Raw genomic sequence first — 21,658 nt, forward strand, 5'->3', positions numbered from 1 at the left:
GCACTGCCATGTAACAACATAACTCACCTGATCAGTATATACATCAGGTGGTACCATCTTAGTAAAGAAATCTGAGCACACAGCTCCTGCCTGAAGATAGTAATGAAGGGCAGCCGAGTACTGATTAGTTGCTACATTGGAGACACACACAAAAACAAAAGCAGTTAATGCCAACTTCAGTAACTATTTACTCAGTTCAGTTTCTATCCTGCTCCTTTAGAAGAGCTTGCAATGGGTAAGAATAATTTCAGGAGATGGGCAACCTCATTAATCTTCAAGATGTCCTTATGGTTATCTAAGGAAAATCAAAAAGGGAAACCCTGGCTTCCAGCAAGCAATACATGAAGGGCAACTAAATTACTACAGGATGTTTTCTGAACTTAGCAACAGCAGCCAATGGCTCACCTAAGAAAAGCATTTGAACCGAAAAGCAAGTTGGGCAGCGGAGGGGGGGGGGGGTTGTCAGCTCTTGATAGAGATGTGCCAGTCAAAAAATGGGAATGGGAATGGAAATGGAAATCAGTCTTCAGACTTCGAAATTTTCCTCACAGAAAAGACACTCTCAATTAAAGTGAAGAGAGAATGAATGTTTACACTAGTCTGCCTGCTTGGAATTCTAGAAATTTTTGTTACAGAAGCCTCAAAAATCACAATGCACTCAGGTCCAGTAAACCTGTCCTCATATCCTGCATATAAAGGAGTATATTTGAAGTCAGCCAGCAACACAATCACAAAAGTGACAGAAAGAGGTGCATTTGACTTACCAAAATAAATATCTGCCTGAATGATTAACCAGAAGTGATTGTTTGAATTTATAGTCAGTGCATAACTGACAAGCTCTTTGATACTAACAGCTACAGCTTCAAAATCCACAGACTGTAAGCTAAAAAGATACAAGTTTTATAACATTAGCAACTGTAAATGTAGCTAAAACCTGAAGCCATCATACACTATTTAAACCATTTTTCTGAAATACTCCCTACTTGGGGATGTTAGGAGAGATCAGCAAGAAGCAAGAGTGAAAGATAGGTTGCAGTCCTTGTAAAAAGAACTTCATTTTTGCCTTATGCCATCTATAGCAAGAAGGGAATACTGCAATCTGAAGAGCATCTATTTACAGTGGTCTAGCCAAGCGGGAAAGGGCTCTCTGCTCATCTGGGATACTCTGCTTCATCAGGCAGATCTTCTGTCCTTCCTCACCAATATCAGCCACATTTAGGGAACCACCCACCCATCTGCTGAGACTGCATTACACAGCCATTCCAACACATCACTTGAGACACACAGCAGACGGGGATTTCATTCTTGGTGATATGTTGGATCCAGATTTAATATTCCTACATAATGTGACATCACTAATCTGATCCTATCAACCACTGGTTTAAACCATCCTAGGGAGAATGTGGGGGTCACCCAGTAGTGTTCCATATATCCCTTTGCCATAATCCCTCCATGCTAAGTACCTAATTCAAACATGTCTTGTTCTAGTCTTCAAACAAACTAAGAATAAATTTTAAGGTTTATACCTTACCACAGCCTTCCCCAATCTGGTACCGTCCCGATGTTTTGGAGTGCAACTCCCAGCACTCCTAACGCTTGGCCATGCTGGCTGGAGGTGATGTCCGAAACAGCTAAAAGTCACCGGATTGGGGAAGGCTGCCTTACAGTATTACCTCTAAGAGTACACTCACATCCCACTACAACCCCCCCCACACACACACACTTACACTTCCCCATCTCAGTTTCCCCATCCTTCCCCTCTGGATGCACTAAAGTTGGTCCCATTACGCCTCCCTGGTGCCCAGCTGATTGGCACTGGGAACAGTTGAGAAGCCCACAGATCACTGTGCTCCTCAGCTGTTTCCACCACCAAACATAAAGATCGTTTCTTGGGCTTGGATCCCTCACCGCAAGGCTATCTGCACAGATCTGGAGAAACATATACTTCATGGAGCTAGAATAAATACTTTTCTTACTTAGGAATAGATGATGGCCAAATTGAAATATGTTCTGCTGTGATATCATTCACAATGTCTTCCTGGAAGAGAGAAATATAATATATTATATATGAACTAAGTCAAAGAAGACAAACATCAAAGTCAAAGATTTATGTAACGAGTACTGCACTGACCCGAACATTATGCAGCTTGACAAACAAGGATAATATTGTTGTCAAAACCAGAGGTTCCTACAAGAATAGTGGGAAAATACAAAAGGTTACAAAAAAAATTTCTGGACATACTTTGACTGTGTTTACACAGAATTAAACTGGTCCTGTATTCACAAACCTTTACGTTATTGACAGATAATAATTCTCTGAAAGACACGCTATATTCTTCTTATCAGCTTCACAGTTTATTAAGGCCCCTTTCATCTCCCAAGTCTATAAATGAAGTTTAAAAGATAAATTGACTATCATGTATACCTTTAAAATTGCTCTCCTCCTAAACATTCTTAACATTGAAAATATGATGTGTTAACCTATAGGAACAGTAATTTTTAATGATTTAATCCATTTAGCTTAAAACTTACCCGCAACTTTTTGACAAAAGAAAGCAGTTCACTCCTAAATAAGAGAAGAGTGCATTGATTATTAATTTACTGGCAGCACTTACACAATTGCTCTCTCTGCCTGGGTGGATGAAGGTTACAAGGTTATAAACAGAAATCTTTAACCCAGGAATTCCTTACTTCCACTTTCAATCAACCCGGAAATATCCCATTTCAGGGTATTTTGTGATGTGTGAACCCAGAAACTCTGGGTTGTTTATCAGTTAAAGAACCCAGAATTAACCATGGGTGAACTCTGGGTTGTTTAACCCCTAAACTACATGAAGCAAACCAGGAATGGGGCACTGAAACTGAAAGCGGAAACAACGAACACACAGGAGGCCTCGTCCCCAGCAATTCCTGGGTTAAACAACCCTGTATTACCACTGTGTCATACAAACCAGGTCTATAACTCTCAATCAACCTTTTCTTTAAGGAATTACTTTTACATCCCATAATTCTTATGTATTAATTAGCAGTTTAATTAGGATCCAGTTAGGAATGGAGCAATGTTGTGGCTACTCCAAATGCTGGCTGCAGACACACCAATGTTTAGGGTTGTTTATTTTGGCTTTAAGTGGTCCTTTAACAAACTACAGCAACTCACCTGTACATAATGCCTAATGTTGACTCTCTCTGCTTTATTAAACTCACTCTGCCATCATTCCCTCGTTTATGTTGGTTGGATACACTGCAGATCTGTACAACAACCTCCCAGAGGTCTTTAGCTGCTCGTCTACTTTCTTTTGGTCCAGGAAGATCTTTACACGTGGCAGCCAAAAGCTGTCCTAACTAAGCAGAACACACCACTGAGAATAAGGAAGAGGCAGTCTTAAGTCCTTCACAGGACAATGCGTTTTTCTCTTCAGCCATCTATAACTGGAAAACCAAACTTGGCAACAAAATCCTTAACGACAATCCGAAGAGCTACTTCAGGGAACCCCAGAAGCTTGCACATGCCTGGGATTCTTTTTTACTATTTTCTGAAAACAGCAGACACATTATAAAACGTGTATAACACACCACTTTTGAAATTCAGAATTTGAAATGCTGTTTAACGTGCAATGTAGGGAGTGTCTACTCTTCAAAACAACTAACTGCCCACTTTCTGGGCACACAGAACTAGTCATGTATTTCTCTGACCTGTGGCCTTCGAATTTTAGTTTGGGACTATGTGATTTTTATAAGATTCAGCTGTAAGAGCAAATATGAACAGCAACTGTAAAGATTATCAGGGAAGATTTAGTTATAAATACAAATGTTTAATTGACCAAATGTGCAGGACAGAAATCAAAGTATCCAAAAAATACAGACAATAAAAGCAAGAGTCCATATTGGTGTGCATTTGAACACCAGAAAGAAGTGTGAAGTACAGTTCAGAATCACACAATTTCAAATGTATTCTGAAACATGCCTTACCTTCACATAAGGATTGGCCTGAACCAGAGGGAGAGGAACTTGCATAGTTAAGTACTCATTCTCCCGCCAATTTAACAAAAAGGCAACACACTCCTCTGCTACAACTTGCCGAAGAGGAATATCTAAAAGATATTTTTAAAGAGCAACTGATAAAATATTTTGACACAAAAATAAAAGGTTTAGGGCAGATACCAGGTTTGTGGGATCTACTTTTTTACTATAACCCCCAGATTCACCAATCAGAGCAAGCAGCGTCAGCTCCAGGTTTTGGCCGGGGGGGGGGGGGGAGAGGCTTGGGCAAGGCAGCCTCAATGGGGCCCATCACTCGGTGATATGGAAGTAGACACAATTATCCCCAACTTCTGCTGTTGCTCCTCTTCCTCATCATTTCTACCACCTGCTTGCTTGCCAAACAGAGAACAAGTGAGCAAGCAGGCAATGGCAGCTACTCTTCCTCCTTCTCACCACTGCTGTTTGTGTGTTTGGTCACACACCTCTGGGTTTCAATGATGAAGAGGAGGAGCAGGTCAAAGGGGCTCTTGTTAAAGGGCCCCAGCAAGGGGTGGGGGGCTTGGCAGGTGCCCAACCATGCCAACCCTTGATACAGCCATGAGGAAAAGGAAAAGAAAGGTTCCTCCTGTGCAAGCACTGGGTCATTACTGACCCCTAGAGGGACGCCGTTTTTCCTTGGTGTTTTCCTGGCAGACTATAGCGGGGTAGTTTGCCATTGCTTTCCCCAGTCGTGACTACCTTTCCCACAGCAAGCTGGGTACTCATTTTACCGACCTCGGAAGGATGGAAGGCTGAGTCGACCTGAGCCGGCTACCCGAGACCCGGCTTCTGCTGGGATCGAACTCAGGTCGTGGGGAGAGATTTGCAATCCTGCCGCCTACCACTCTGCGCCACACAAGGCTCTACAGCCATGAGAGCCGGGTGCAAATTAGTGTGGTGGGGGTGGAGGGGGGAGAACCTAGATGCAAAATGCTGCTTAAGGGAGAGGAGCCAGTTGTCTATAGCTCATGATTTGTGGTAGACTGGGATGACCTGAACACACAAAACAACTCAGTTATTATAGATCAGGGATTGTAACATAGCACTAAAATTGGCTAACACAGCTGCACAAACACCTGATCAAAGGCAAACAATTGGCCAGCAGGGCTGCATGAACACCTGGTCAAAGAGCTCCTTTACAGGTGAGGAATACTTAAGCTGGGAAATACGCAATTGACACAAGGCCAGCCATGGCAGAGAATTATTTTTAGGGGCTTTTACATGCTACTGTTAAACGATTGGGAGTCAAACTGTTGCCAATCTACTGCAAATCACCCAGATATCTACCAGTAGATCCAGATCTAGCTTCTGCCAGCCTCTGATTTAGGGTACAAAAGCAATCTGGTAACATTCACAATTGTTTAAGTTATCTTCTGTCTCATACCAATTTTAACAACAAGGATCTTAATCCATTACCATGACTAAGAACCTATGACTTTTGCTAGAGATTCATAACAGAACAGAATTTGTCATGTATTTAAGCTAAGCATTCTTACCAGGTACCCTCATTTCTAAGTATCCTCGAACTCTGCTGATCAGGTCAGAGGGAGGACGTTCTCCTGAAAGCCCTGCTCCTGCTTCATGGGTATAAATGTCCAGAAGTAGCATCTCATTCAGCATGACTTGGCGCAGCTTTGGAGAAAACTCTGTTACAAGTTCAAGGCAAGCAGCAAAAAGCTGTTTTGCATGGATAAAATCCTGTAATAAAAACTAGCATGAGGAGTTTTGTCTATTTTCCAGTTACAGTCACAAACATGAATGTAAAAACAGCTGAATTAATGAACGACAGCCTTGCCCTGTTTTTGATTACAATTATCATCCCTAGATGACTGGTGATAACAGGGGTTGTAGACCAACACATCTGGAGGGCACCAGGTTGGGCAAGGCCAGTGTAATACAACAAAAAGACAGAGTCCCATGGTACCGTAAAACAAACACATTTAGCCTATGCAAGCTCATCCTGTAACAGATTTGATAGACACTGGGGGCAAGATGACTACTGTACCCGAAGAGAAAGATTAAACTCTATGCTCATCCTTTTAGCTGCAGCTGAGAAGATCAGCATGAAAGTAAATTCCTCCCACCCATGGAGATCCCTCTGCCCTATCATGTTAATTTGCACACATAGCTCTCTATCTTCATTCTGTTTTAAAGGAATGGAAGTCTTTAAGGCAAAAGGAACACAGAGTAAATCAGGCACACAGCCTAAAGTGCAAAGTCACATTTCTTTCTCAGATAGCAGATAAAAGCCGATGGCAGCACTTTTTCACCTACATGGGCAGTTCAAATATGCTTCCAGATGTGTTGGACTACAACTCCCATCATCATCCCCAGCCAGCATGGCCATTACCCTAGACTAATATATTAGACATTACATTGAGGAAGTGACTCTGGGAAATAGGCAAGTGGTACTGGCTTAAAAATAAATTTATCTAATATCCATCTCAAAAATCAGTCCTAGATTTGTGTGTGTGCACGCATGCACGAACATATGTACATGTGTGTGATTTATTATTTATTTGAAGTATTTTTATGCCGTTTCTCAGCCAAAAAGGTTCCCAGAGTGGCTTACATATTATCAATTAAACAATACAGTCCCTGCCCACAGGCTTACAATCTAAAAAGACACACACACAAGGAAAAAGGAATGGGAAGAGAAGAGGGACAGACACACCCACACCCACAGAGTATGTTCTTGCACAATAGATTATACTGGTTTACTAACATTTTAAAAGTAATGTTAGTACACCACTGTTTTATTAGGAAGTGATTTTTATTTGTTGCATCCAAGAATGCTAATAAGCAACCTTTATAGAAAACAGATAAGGGTTTCCTCACCGTTATTGTACTGCAATGTAGCCCTTTGGCCATCAGAATGTAGACCAAATCTCTTGTCAAATTATCTTTAATTCCTAGGATAACACTGCCATAAACATTTGGTACTTCCCACTAAAAAGATAAAAATATAATAGTCACTAATTGTGATATATTCCACATTTAAATAATTTAGTGGAAAATAAAAGTACCTTGTTAGACACTGTCCAGAACTGGCGTTCTGATGTCATGCCATGCAACTCAATTAAGATCTGACGGATTCTCCAGGGATCCACTGATAATATAAGCTGGTGTTCCAGCTGACCAATATTCACACTTGCTGAGGCTGGAAGAAAAATAATCACACTGGTCACTGAGCAACTTATATAAGGGTTCTTCTAAAACTGTAACAATAACTAACTGGAGGCAATGGATAAGAGAAAAAATTAAAACTAAGAGAAGAGGGGATAAGCCAAAGATGTTTTTTGGAACGCTGATCAAATTTGCAGATGACACAAAGGAATGCTGATCAGATTTGTAGATGACACAGAATTGGGTGGGATAGCTAATACTTTGGAAGACAGAAACAAAATTCAAAGTGATCTTGATAGACTGGAGCGCTGGGCAGAAAACAACAGAATGACATTTAATAGGTGCAGAACTTGGCATTTATCCCTAGGAAAAAGAAACCAAATGCACAGTTACAAGATGGGGGATACATGGCTCAACAACACTACAAGTGAGGAGGATCTTGGAATTGTTGTTGATCACAAGCTGAATATGAGCCAACAATGTGATGTGGCTGCAAAAAAGGCAAATACTATTTTGGGCTGCATTAATAGAAGCACAGCTTCCAAATCCCCTTCACGGATCACTGCCTTGTTGTGGCAAAGGGGCTTGCGTAACTCAGTCAAGCCATCAGCTATGCCGTGCAGGGCCACCCAAGATGGACAGGTCATGGTGGAGAGTTCTGACAAAATGTGGTCCACTGGAGAAGGAAATGGCAACCCACTCCAGTAATCTTGCCAAGAAAACCCCATGGAATGTATCACAAGGCTAAGATATGACACCGGAAGATGAGCCCCTAAGGTCAGAAGGTGTCCAATATATTACTGGGGAAGAGCAGAGGGAATTTCCAAGTAGCGCCAGAAAGACTGAAGAGACTGGGCCAAAGCCGAAAGGACACTCAGCTGTGGATGTGTCTGGTGGTGAAGAGAAAGTCCGATGCTGTAAAGAACAATATTGTTTAGGAACCTGGAATGTCAGATCAATGAATCAAGGTAAGCTGGAGGTAGTCAAACATGAGATGGCAAGATTGAACATCGACATCTTGGGAATCAGCGGACTAAAATGGACAAGCATGGGTGAATTTAATTCAGGTGACCATTATATCTACTATTGTGGGCAAGAATCCCTCAGAAGAAATGGAGTAGCACTCATAGTCAACAAAAGGGTGGGAAAAGCAGTACTGGGGTACAACCTCAAAAACCATAGAATGATCTCAGTACGAATCCAAGGCAAACCATTCAACATCACAGTAATTCAAGTCTATGCCCCAACCACTGATGCCGAAGAAGCTGAGGTTGATCAGTTCTATGAAGACCTACAACACCTTCTAGAACTAACACCAAACAAAGATGTCCTCTTCATCACAGGGGATTGGAATGCCAAATTAGGAAGACAAGAAATCACCAGGATAACAGGCAAGCACGGCCTTGGTGTACCAAATGAAGCAGGACAAAAGCTAATAGAGTTTTGCCAAGAGAACACGCTGATCATAGCAAACGCTCTTTTCCAACAGCACAAGAGGCGACTCTACACATGGACATCACCAGATGGTCAATATCGAAACCAGATTGATTATGTCCTTTGCAGCCAAAGATGCAGAAGCTCCATACAGTCAGTAAAAACAAGACCTGGAGCTGACTGTGGCTCAGATCATGAGCTTCTTATAGCAAAATTTCAGCTTAAATTGAAGAATGTAGGGAAAACCACTAAACCTTTCAGGTATGACCTAAATCATATCCCTTATGAATATACAATGGAGGTGAGGAATAGATTTCAGGGATTAGACCTGATAGACAGAGTGCCTGAGGAACTATGGATGGAGGTCCGTAACATTGTTCAGGAGGCAGCAACTCAATCCATCCCAAAGAAAAAGAAATGCAGGAAAGCAAAGTGGCTGTCTGATGAGGCTTTAGAAGTAGCTGAGGAAAGCAGGGAAGTGAAAAGCAAGGGAGAAAGGGGAAGATATACCCAACTGAATGCAGATTTCCAGAGAATAGCAAGGAGAGACAAGAAGGCCTTCTTAAATGAACATCGCAAAGAAATCAAGGAAAACAAGAGAATGGGAAAGACTAGAGATCTTTTCAAGAAAATCAGAGATTTCAAGGGAACGTTTTGTGCAAAGACGGGCATGATAAAGGACAAAGAAGGCAGGGACCTAACAGAAGCAGATGAGATTAAGAAGAGGTGGCAAGAATACACAGAAGAACTATACAGGAAAGATCTGAATGTCCCTGACAGCCATGATAGTGCGGTCACTGAACTTGAGCCGGACATCCTAGAGAGTGAAGTCAAGAGGGCCTTAGGAAGCATTACTAACAACAAAGCTAGCAGAGATGACAGTATTCCAGCTGAGCTATTTAAGATCCTAAAAGACAATGCTGTTAAAGTGCTGCACTCAATATGCCAACAAATGTGAAACACTCAGCAGTGGCCACAAGACTGGAAAAGGTCAGTTTACATTCCAATTCCAAAGAAGGGCAATACCAAAGAGTGTTTAAACTACCATACAATTGCGCTCATTTCACATGCCAGCAAGGTGATGCTCAAAATCCTACAAGCTAGGCTTCAGCAGTATGTGAACCGAGAACTACCAGAAGTACAAGCTGGGTTTCGAAGAGGCAGAGGAACTAGAGATCAAATCGCCAACATTCGCTGGATCATGGAGCAAGCAAGAGAATTCCAAAAAACGTTTATTTCTGCTTCATTGACTACGCTAAAGCCTTTATTGTGGATCACAACAAACTGTGGCAAATTCTTAAAGTGATGGGAGTACCAGACCACCTTACCTGTCTCTTGAGAAACCTGTACGAGGGTCAAGAAGCAACAATAAGAACCAGACATGGAACAACCGATTGGTTCAAAATTGGGAAAGGAGTACGACAAGGCTGTATATTGTCGCCCTGCTTATTTAACTTATATGCAGAGTACACCGTGAGAAACGCCGCGTTGGATGAATCACAGATTGGAATTAAGAATGCCGGGAGAATGATCAACAACCTCAGATACGCAGACGATACCACCCTAATGGCAGAAAGCGAAGAGGATCTAAAGAGCCTCTTGTTGAGGGTGAAAGTGGAGAGTGCAAAAGCTGGTTTGAAACTCAACATTAAAAAAACTAAGATCATGGCATCTGGCCCCATCACTTCCTGGCATATAGAAGGGGAAGAAATGGAAGCAGTGACAGATTTTATTTTCTTGGGCTCCAAGATCACCACAGACGGTGACTGTAGCCATGAAATTAAAGGACGCTTGCTCCTTGGGAGGAAAGCGATGGCAAACCTAGACAGCATAGTAAGAAGCAGAGACATCACCTTGCCAACAAAGGTTCGTATAATCAAAGCTATGGCTTTCCCAGTAGCAACGTATGGCTGTGAGAGCTGGACTCTAAGGAAGGCTGAGTGCTGAAGAATTGATGCTTTCGAACTGTGGTGCTGGAGAAGACTCTTACGAGTCCCCTGGACTGCAAGGAGGTCAAATCAGTCAATCCTAAAGGAAATCAACCCTGAGTGCTCATTGGAAGGACAGATACTGAAGCTCAAATATTTTGAGCACCTACTGCAAAGAGAAAACTTCCTGGAAAAGACCCTGATGCTGGGAAAGACTGAAGGCAAAAGGAGAAGGGGACGGCAGAGGATGAGATGGCTAGATAGCATCACTGATGCAATGAATATGGACTTGAGCACACTCCGGGAGAGAGCGGAGGACAGGAAGGCCTGGTGTGCTATGGTCCACGGGGTCACGAAGAGTCAGACACAACTTAACAACTGAACAACAAGAAGCTTCCAAATCCCGGGAAATACTAGTTCCCCTCTACTCAGCACTGGTTAGGCCTCATCTGGAGTACTGTGTCCAGTTCTGGGCCCCACATTCTAAGAAGGATGCAGACAAGCTGGAAAGGGTTCAGAGGAGGGGAACAAAGATGATCAGGGGACTGGAAACAAAGCCCTATGAAGAGAGACTGAAAGAACTGGACATGTTGAGCCTTGAGAAGAGAAGACTGAGGGGAGATATGATAGTGCTCTTCAAGTACTTGAAAGGCTGTCACAGAGAGGAAGGCCAGGATCTCGTCTCGATCATCCCAGAGTGCTGGACACGGAATAATGGGCTCAAGTTACAGGAAGCCAGATTCCGGCTGAAGATCAGGAAAAACGTCCTGTTAGAGCAATATGACAATGGAACCAGTTACTAGGGCTCTCCCACACTGGAGGCCTTCAAGACGAGGCTGGACAGCCATCTGTCAGGGATGCTCTGACCTGGATTCCTGCATTGAGCAGGGGGTTGGACTCGATGGCCTTGCAGGCCCCTCCCAACCCTACTATTCTATGATTCTATGATCTTAGCCAAATAAAAGAGTTCTAATAATGCCAGCTATCATATAAAACTTTGAAGGCTCAGTACTAGTTGCAGGAAGGGGTCAGGGAGTGAAAAGCTTTTTGGGAACCCTTGGAAGTGTGTGCAGGCCCCTTGTTGGAGACCCTGCTGTACACAGACAACCAGATATCATCACAGTCCTCTTGGCACATTAGGTTTTGGCTTCCCAGAAGGGTTACATCTGCAATACCTACCATATTTTTTTGTCATCCTTTTCAGAACAGCAAAAGTCAAATTTCAAAACCATGGTTTGACAAACAGTCCCAGAGATGTTCACCAGGGAGACATGGTGGCAACATTCCACTGTTTCAGATAATGTCCAAGAGCAGTCTTCCTCAACCTGGCATCTATTGGTCATGCTGACTGGGGATGATGGGAGCTGTAGAACACCACACCTGGGGGACACCTGTTGGGGGAGACTGTCTAAGAGGATGCCCCCCTCCTTCTCCGATCTCTCCAGTTAACCACCATATAAAGATGGGTCATCACAGCTGCAGCTTGGAAAGACATGTGAACAGACCAATCCTCTGCTCCCACCCACAAGTCCAAGAGAACTCGGTTGATCTGTTCACTAGCCCTCCTGATAGCAATTGGGAAGACCAGCGCAGAGGTTGCTTTCCAGCTCCCACAGGCATCTCGTGCTACCACCTTGACAGGTTGCATGCTTGATTCTATCAGTTTCCTTCCTGCTCTAAGGAGGCAGTAGCTCTTAAGGCAAAAGGCAGACAGCCATGTTCATGACCTCAAACAGTAGCGGCCTGTCGCAGCTCTCCCTCTCTCAAGTCACCAGTGCAGCTTGCAGCAGCACTCCTACATGTGCAGGTTGGATGTTCTACTCAGATGTTTGCCAGGGAGACAACTACTATTCACCCCAGTAAAGCAGGTTGAGTAGCATGCCTGTCAATATCCCAGACTGAGCTGTAATCCCCAGCAGCTGGTAGTCAGAGAGATATGAACAGGGGGCTACACTTTTAGCTACCATGGATAATATGAATGTTTAACAGCAGTTTGTAGTAACTGCCAACACGCATGCTGTATAGACTGATTACTTCTTCACACCATGCATTCTTAATACAGTCCTGTGATTTTTCTTTTAAATTTTTTTTTAATGAGAAGTCTGTGAATACTTTAAGAGAAGTGGGATAAAATAACCTGGAATATCATAAAATGAAGTTATAGGCTTCGTGCCTAGGTTGACTCGAGGTGACCTTTTCCTCATTTGATCAATGAGAAGCTTTCGTTCATCATCTTTTAGTAATGCTATGAAGAGTTCATGAGAGGAAATCATGAAGACAAGCTGGAGATCTTCCAAACCCAAACACAGATTCCTGCATAAAATCAAAGGTCACTCATTAAGGAAACATTTACTTTTGGGGGGAAGTTTTTTGTAGTCATGGTATTTGGAAAATGCATTTAAAGGGGAACCTCTGGCCCCTGGGCCTAATTTGGCCCACAGAGCCTCCCTGGATTCTTCCTGAAGGAATCCCCACTGTTATCTCTGATCCATGACTGTGAGTGCTGCGCAGGAGAACACCCACTGCTATCTCCAATCACAGACTGGAGATACCAGCAGGGGATGTGGGTGAAGCATCTCTGGCTGAGCTGGTGAGTGGAGCACTCCTTCAGCTGCTGGCTCAGTCACACTGGCTTTGCTGCACCTCCCCCATTTTAAAGATTAAACAAGGGATTATCTACTGCTGCATTTACTATGGACCACATCAGGTGTCCAGGGGATCCAATGGAGTGGGTAGCTGTTGGGATGCAATGATGGCCACACTTATCTCTTTAGCCTGCACTGCACAAGAGACTAGGAGGCCTTAACTGTCTTTTGAACCATACAACAAGAGCGGACCATTACGCTGAACAATGTGTTCTGTATCAGGACATTTAACTTAGGCTTGGCTATGAAGTATGTCAGATGACAGGGACCTCAGCTGTTACTGCCCTCTTTCAGAAGAAGTGCAAGTAGTGGTCTTAAGAGAGGATGCCCAGAGTGACTAAAAAGGGGAGTGGATTGAAGCTTCAGGACTATTAATATTATATTCTCTCATATGCAACTCTTCCCCCCGCCCCCGCCAGCAATATCTCATGACCTAACCTATTCAGCACTAACTACACCCCTCGATGTAGAAAGATGACAAGTTTTTAATAAGTAGTGCAAGCAGTCTACTATCACACATACTCACTTCAGAAAATAGGCTATTTTCCTTTTTGAAGATTCAGAAGCACTTTCTACATGCATTGATTTGGAACATACCTAGGACATTTAAATATTGAATAATTAAGTTTTAGTGGAAAATCCAGTATGCTTTTGTAACAGAACACATTCAGTTTTGTGGAGTTTACAATTTTTTGGTGTACTGCTTATAGCAACTACCATAATTCACTTCCCCTTTCTTTGAAAGAAAAGTATTTTATATAGCCTCCCTACAAAAAAATGCGAGATATGAGTAACAAAAGATAGCATGATTGACAAGAGAAAAAGCACAATACTAGTACTGTCATGATTATATACGTTGTAACTGCTGTATAGACACAATTCAGGAGTCACCAGATCATGAGAACAGCACCTCCATGTGAGGGTAGCCCTTTCACAGTTTTAACATTAGTAAAAATTGTTATTTGAAAGACATTCAGGTGGTGAAGAGAATCAGAGGAAAGGTAATGTAACTCCACATGATTTAACTGTACATTTCTCTCATCATGGAGTTTCTTTTCCTAGCTAGCTGTGAACTTTCTGAAGCAATTGGTGCATATGACTGATTGCCTGATAATTCTGATTTAATTAGCAGTAAGCAGATGGATCAAGTCAACTAAGAAGCCACCCGGTAGCATGCCTGAACAGGTTAGTGATTCATAAACGGAAAAGCAGGTATCACATACTTTAAAAATAGCATCCTTTAGCTCAGTTGCAACATTTAAAAGTATAAGATTTAAGGGGTACATTAAGTGGAGTAAGTTGTATGAAGGAATTATATTAAGAGGCAGCTTAAAAAACAGTTTTTAAGTGGTTTTGTTTAAAACTGGGGACAATTCCTTACTTCAAGGAGGAAGTCTATTTTTTCTTTGGTGGGTCTAAGAAACAACTGGTTAAACTGGACACCAACTGGTCGACCCTGCATCACATCACAAACACTGTTGCATGCACACACCTTGAAACATATTTCATCCAGGACACCTTCCCTACATAAAATAAAAACAATTGTAAATGGTATTGTTAGCAACAGAAAAAGGTAAAAGACAAATATAAGGGAGCTCTTTATAACCCACAATACCAATTAACCATATGGTTGCCACCACGGAATAGGTCCATCAAGTTCCTGAAAATTCTAGCAACGTTGCTGAAGAAGTGAACCAGATGCTAGCCTCTTGGTTGTGGACATAAGCTTGAAAAGATGAAGGTCATTATCTGCTGTACATTCTGAGATTAGAAACCATACGGAAGGGCATCCAGTGACCAAAGCAGTCACTTTGGCCACGTTTGGAAGATCACAGCAGGAGAAGCAACCATCGTGGTTGCTGCCCCTGTATGTGCTACGTGCATGACCACCATTTGCATTATTCTCCGTGCTGTGGGTTGGCATGTCATCTGAACCCAGCGCACAGCCAGGGGGGGACAGGACACTTTGTACCCACCCTACTAATTCTACTGCATATCATGGGTTGTAGGGTGGATACAACACACACACACCCATCATGCACTGGGTTTGGAAGACATGCCGACTCGCGCTGCAGTGCAGGGAATAAAGCAAATGGCGGTCACGTGCACTGCAGGGGCAGCGGGAGCAGCCACAATGGTTGCTTCCCCTGCTGCAATCATCTGAACCCAGGCTTTGTCTGACTAGAAATTCCATGACCCCATCTTATGCCCACTGATATCACATTTACATAAACCCTCACTGCAGTATATGATTCAGAACATATATTAGAAATATTTCTTCAGCACTTTTCAGTGCATGAAGTTGCTTCACAATTACAATCCTAGTTTGGGACACCACTGTTCTGAACAAACAGTTACCGCTTTTGGGGGCGCTGAATTTGCATGTTTTCAGGTTTGGAACTTGGGTTTTAACATACAATAAAATAATTTTATGTTTTCCATTTCTGCTGCTTATTGCATGTTTTGACCTGCACTGGTAAAAAAAAATCTGAAAATACTTCCATCTCCTCTTGCTTTCATTGACTCACTTTGAGTGCAAAAATGGGACTACTGAAGAAATAAGCTTTGGAATCTATGGATTACATACTCACATAAATTCAGCAATATACTGGAATATCTTGATGCAACTGATTGACCCAACTTTTTAGCTATTATTTAATGCTCTTTTATGCTCAGGAAAGACGGCAAAGATAATGAATGCTGCAGGGGTTATACACACTCACACTCTAAAACTTGACTGTCAGGATTTCTTCATTTTAAGGGAGAACCTCTTCCAAGTATGTTAAAGTAAATGTCTCAACGTTGGTGACTGTGAACATTCAGATGCAAATGTTGATAATCACAGACAATTTTTTGCGCGTGTCCAAAAACTCAGAGGTACATCAGGGAATGCTGACTGCTGCCTAAATAATCAGTTATCAGTCATTCACAAATTCATCCGAGATTGCCAGCATTCACATATGAATATTCAGTCCCCAACTCTGCAGAGCAGATGTTAAGGGCACATGGGAGATGCAAGGGGGGGGGGGCAGAATCACACACACCCTGCCCTGCTCTGCTGACAGATGCCATTCTGTCAACATGATGAGCTAACTGGATTCCACCCTGCAGAATTTTATTTCATACAGTATTACTGACAAAAGAACTCTTAAGAGCATGGCCAGTCATAAGAACTGAACGCTTACTAGCTAGCCCTGTGCTGAATTGAGAACATTCAAATTTTTCACAACACAGGAGCCTTGGTGACCTGGCACTTGGGATTATTCCATTCCTGCTTGAAACACTATTATAAGGAAGAGCAAATATTTCAAAACTTTAGAATACTGTGCACTACATGGTACTCAGGCAAAGTCATCATCAACTTCTATATTGTTATCTGTGTTGTTAATGACCACTTGAAGGTTGGAGCAAAAAGCCCAAAGGACGGTACGGTACAGAAATCCATACATTCTGCCTAGCCTTAACTATTAAGTAATAAACAACATATGCTTCTGAATGATTCTCTCATTCAAGTGATGTCTCACCCTTGTTGAGCTTTCTGGGAGAGCTCTCTTAACACTGATTGTCTGAACTGAACAGGTAAAGTGGGTGTTTGGTTATCTTCAAGAAAAATCTTCACTAGTTCCTAGAACACAAACACAGGGAAGATATAGCAGTTTTATGACAATATGGATAAAAGGGATCCTCAGCTTTAAAACTGTGATGCAGCACCTGGAGTGTTGAACTTGAACAGAGGAGCCACAGGTTAACATCCCTGCTCAGCCATGCAGCTTATTAGGTGTCCTTGTTCAAGTCATGATCTTTCTGCCTAACCAACCTCACAGGGTTGTTGTGAAGTTAAATCACCACTCTGAACTCCTTACAAAAAGATTGAATACAAATTTAACAAACAATAAGGAGAAACTAACATGTTTACTGGCCAAAGAAAGCAATAAGTAAACCTGTAATGCTAAACTACAGTTTAGAGTTACATATGAACAAGCCTAATCTGTCTTCTTTAAAGAACTCAGGTAAATGGCAGAAGATCTTACCAGAAAGATGTTATATTTGTTTTATTGCTCAGAAAATTTAAGATGGAGATAAAATGCCTAAAAGATCCCTCAGAATTCTGACTACAGAAGCATTTTATTTACTGGAAAACTACACAAAACATATTCCATATACCAACTAATTTTACATTTCAAATTCAATATAGCTTTTTATGATATGAAGATCAAGATTTAATACTAAACTAAATACAAATCCTATACACTGCAGACTACTGCAAATAGAAATGTACTGAAGTTACTACTTCAAGTTGCAATATATTTGAAGGACAAGTAAATACCAGAGGTGATCTAAGGATTAACTAATGTCATTGCATGGGTACTGCATGCCTCGCAAGTAGTTTACCTGATAATTGCCAGATCTTAGGCAGCTATGGATTTGACTGTAAGGAGTTGATGGTTGTGTGGTATTATCAGAAGGTGCAAGAACTCCACATGCTTGACAGTAACCAGCTAACCTCTTGTCATCTATGATGCAATGAAGCGATGAGCCAATCTATAAGATAATATATCAGATTTGTTCAATGTGTCAGTGACTTTAAATAGACAAATACCTTCAACAGATACAGAGGGCACAATCCTATGGGGATAGTCAGCTGCCTCTGAACTCTGAGGCGACCGACTATCCAATGCAGGGCAGGCAGAGCGGAGAGGGGATCTTTCTCTCCATGCTCCGGCCATCCTGCATTTGCAGCTAGATGGCCAATTTGTCTACCTGGAGCAATTTGGAGCGGGGTGGGTGGGGAGGGAGGGAGGCTGGATAACACATAGGAAGCATCGTACTGGCATTTCCACCATTCCTACCCCTCCCTGACCCCAGGAACACCCCCTTTCCCCCCACTCCACACTGCTCTTATGAGCATCGAGACGGAGACGAACCTACAAGGCGGCAGGGTAGGGGGTGGGGAGGCGGTCTCCTAGGAACCGACCTCTGAGCACTGGCTCCAAGGCTGGTTCCCAGGGAACAAAAAAAACCTATGGCCAGCTGCCCAATGTCTAGCAGCGACAGGATTGAGCCCTTAGTTACTTTACTTCAAATGGGACTCACTTCCTAAAACAGTAAATATACACATTATAACAGCCTTCCCCCAACCTGGTGCCCGCCAGATGTTTTGGACTACAACTCTCATCAGCCCCAGCCAGCATGGCCAATCGTCAGGAATGCTGGGAACTGTAGTCCAAAACATCTGAAGGGACCATTATGATTTCACATAGGGTCATTACATGTTACTATGGACTCAACATTCTTGAACTTGACAAAGGATCAAGTAAAAACAGACAGCTCACTGGATTTACCTGGGTAATGGGTTCATAGTCATGTTATCCCACTATTTGTGAAACTGCTAAATAAATTGTTTTTAACTCTGAATGCCACCTAGAATATTTTGTATATAGGCAGGTTATAAAGTGAATTAAATAAATAAAATGCTGGTAATAAAATATTTGTATTATTTGGGCCTTTCACAATGTGTTCACTACATATGCCTGAACTGAGCTCTCACTTTGTAGTTGCAATGTTAACATGTACGCCCTTTCAATTAGAAATGTTGAAAAATAGAACACACTGGATTTATTTTAAGTAATTTCAATATTTTAATAGATATTTATACACAATTTAGACTCAGATCTAACACACACACTTCACAGGCCCTACGACTTAGGGAGTAAGCGTCAGTGGACAGTGACTGGGGTCAGATGACATGCTGTGGCTTGTTGTGGGATACTGAACCGATGCCCATGGGCTTCAAATTGCATATGCAAGCCCCGCTCAGGGGATGTCTTGCCACGTAACCCCAGCGAGTGTGGGTTATGCGAGGGCTAAACAACCTTGCATAACACTAAAACAGACCATGGGTTATAAGAGGATTGTTTAATCCACTCACTGGGTTAGCATGGCATGACAACCCCCAAGCGGAGGATGCACATTCAAGATGGCGGCTGCACATACCACAGCCTCACTGTTGGTTAAAGAACCCACAGTGGACTGTCATGCCATGCGAGCAGCCCCACTAGGACTTAATTCTGAGTAAGCATGCGCAGGATTGCACCTCATGAATGTGAAGTATTTGATTACACTTGTACAAACCAGAATGAGTTATCATAGAACAACCCACCTTGGAAATCAGTTCTTTGGTTCTAAAAAATTTATCTCTGGCTTTTCCATACAGATCAGAGTCCATGGAACCTTGCTGAAAGTAGATGGCCCCTAAATCATAACAGACCTGAAACAAAGTTAAAATTACGGTAGAACATTTCTGTTTCTGCTACAATTTTAACTTCTGTAAACTTCCCAGAGAGCTTTGGCTATGGGGCAGTATAGAACTGTAATAAATACAATAAAATAATTTAAGACATGAGAAAAGGCTGAAGGAAGATTAACTATGCTTATAGACATTAAAACCCTGGGGCTACACTGTTGTTCAAGGAAATGTTTTATTTATGTATTTCTTTTATAACATTTATATCTCGCCTTTTTTTCTCTTGCAAGGATCCCAAAGAGGCTCACATGGTCCTCCTCCTCTCCATTTTCTCCTCACAACAACCTTGTGAGGCAAGTTAGGCTGAGAGTTAGTCACTGGCCTAAAGTCATTCAGTGAACTTCATGGCTGAGTGGGGACTAGAATCCAGATCTCCTGAGTCCCGGGGCAACACTCTAACCACTACACCACACTGACTACCACCCTCTATTTCTATTATTTATTTATTTATTTATTAAATTTATTAATCGCCCATCTGACTGGTCACCCAGCCACTCTGGGCGATGTACAACCCACCATAAAACAATTTAAAACAATAAAATTTTACCATAAATTTTTTTTTTTTAAATACCCTAGCCCACCCCAAATGCCTGCCTGAACAACCACGTTTTTAATGCATGACGGAAGCTCATTAAAGAGGGGGCATGACGGAGTTCCCTAGGGAGGGAGTTCCACAAAGTGGGGCCACCACAGAGAAGGTGGTGGCCCCCACTTTATTTCTACCAGTTTGGAAATAAATTGAACTTTAGCAGTAACTGGAAATGGAACAATTTGTGAGACTGCCTACACTTGAAGCTCAGAAGCCACAGGTCAACCATGATAGCTTTGAATATGGAATTTCAAGGGCGAGTTGAGACACCATGAATCATACCACAAAACCATCACATCATTATAGCAGCTATATTTTCAGTCAAAGCATCTGGTATACCTGGCACTGCATTTCATCAGCACTGATATTGAATCCAGCTGTGGAACTCTCCGTTTCTCCATTAACCATACCAGGTTCCACTGCAAGCAAATCTAGAGTCCTTATTGTGTGAATGTAAAGATCTTTATTTAATTGGAGTGCTCCTTCTAGCACCAGAATGGAATCTGCAGCCTGCTCTTTTAGCTGTAACAACCCAAAGAAATGTATATATTCAGTTATTCACTGAACACCTATTTTTGGAATATTTAAGAGAAAGCTCTCCTTTCCTCCATTCGAGTACAAGCAGCATACAATCAACTTCCACACTAACAAATGCCAACCACCCTCACCCTTATGCAGTGTTACAAAAGTCATTTATCCTCAAACAATAACCCTTCACCTTGCTTAAAGTGCAAGTATGTTTGCACATTGAAAAAATAAGTCAGGATGCTGAAGTTAGATGAGAAGGAAAAGATAATTATTCCTTCTTCTGTTCTCATCTTGGAAATAATGATTGTTATGAAGTAGTTCTGATAAATGTCTTCTTGAACCATTAAACATGGGAAATCTGTGTTTGCTGGGGGGGAAGTTAGTTCAATCTGGAGCTATGAGCAAGAGAATGGGAGGGAGAACTTGTGTTTGTGAAGCAGGGGACAAATGGTAGTAAATGATTTAAATGGCAGTAGAATATAGGTAATGCACACCCAGTGGCGGGAACGGTTTTCTTTTTACTATGGAGCTATGCTGTCAATTTCAAATTGGAGAGTGAGCCACACAGAAAAGTGCACATGAACTTTCCCCATCTTGATCACACCCAAAGACACATACCCCTCATACACACACATCCCTGCACCCTGGATCATTCCTATCAATGCGAACTTGGCTCAAAATTCTACAAAGTAATTCCATGGATACATGCCCTGAATGGAAGCAAAACTATTTGTTCCTTTCTCATGCTGTTTTCACTTGCCTCCAGAAGAGAGTATCTAAAATAGAAAACTTTTCCTCCTAAGGCTGACCAAAGAGGCAGCGATTGAAGTAACAGTACAGTTTTGCGACATCATGAGAAATAAATCCAGTAACTATTTATCTCTTTCTGCCTATGTTTTTGTGGCCTAGTTCTTTGCACTATAATGGTCCTACTTGATAAAACCTCCTTGAAGGAACTCCTTGAATCCAACATATCCCATGGAGGTGGGAATAGCTCCAAAATAGGACAGTGCAAAGTTTCACAGGAAAGTTACATGGGACCATATTTAAACAGGACTGATCAGAATTTGGCACATGGACCAAG

The 21,658-nt window shown here is 42.1% G+C and overlaps 1 protein-coding gene across 13 annotated transcripts in view; it reads right to left on the reverse strand.

Annotated features, from left to right (window-relative positions):
* INTS8 (integrator complex subunit 8) overlaps positions 1-21,658 on the reverse strand; it is a 30,583-nt gene that overhangs the window by 3,506 nt on the left and 5,419 nt on the right. For 8 of the 13 annotated variants that reach the window (XM_084849105.1, XM_084849100.1, XM_084849099.1 and 5 more), the window contains exons 7-23: positions 20,386-20,568; positions 19,314-19,421; positions 17,546-17,695; positions 16,678-16,778; positions 14,535-14,676; positions 13,680-13,750; positions 12,646-12,821; positions 7,047-7,180; positions 6,859-6,969; positions 5,517-5,718; positions 3,970-4,091; positions 3,158-3,342; positions 2,533-2,566; positions 2,132-2,188; positions 1,977-2,038; positions 765-883; positions 28-131 (exon numbers count right to left, since the gene is read on the reverse strand). In XM_084849105.1, coding sequence (XP_084705231.1) covers positions 28-131; positions 765-883; positions 1,977-2,038; positions 2,132-2,188; positions 2,533-2,566; positions 3,158-3,342; positions 3,970-4,091; positions 5,517-5,718; positions 6,859-6,969; positions 7,047-7,180; positions 12,646-12,821; positions 13,680-13,750; positions 14,535-14,676; positions 16,678-16,778; positions 17,546-17,695; positions 19,314-19,421; positions 20,386-20,568 — 2,061 coding nt within the window. The other 5 variants (XM_084849102.1, XM_084849104.1, XM_084849103.1 and 2 more) reach the window with 2 other exon arrangements.

The sequence above is a fragment of the Heloderma suspectum genome, chromosome 4 (assembly GCF_057233095.1).
Source record: "Heloderma suspectum isolate Gila_16-S chromosome 4, 16-S_ref, whole genome shotgun sequence".
Lineage (NCBI taxonomy): Eukaryota > Metazoa > Chordata > Lepidosauria > Squamata > Helodermatidae > Heloderma > Heloderma suspectum.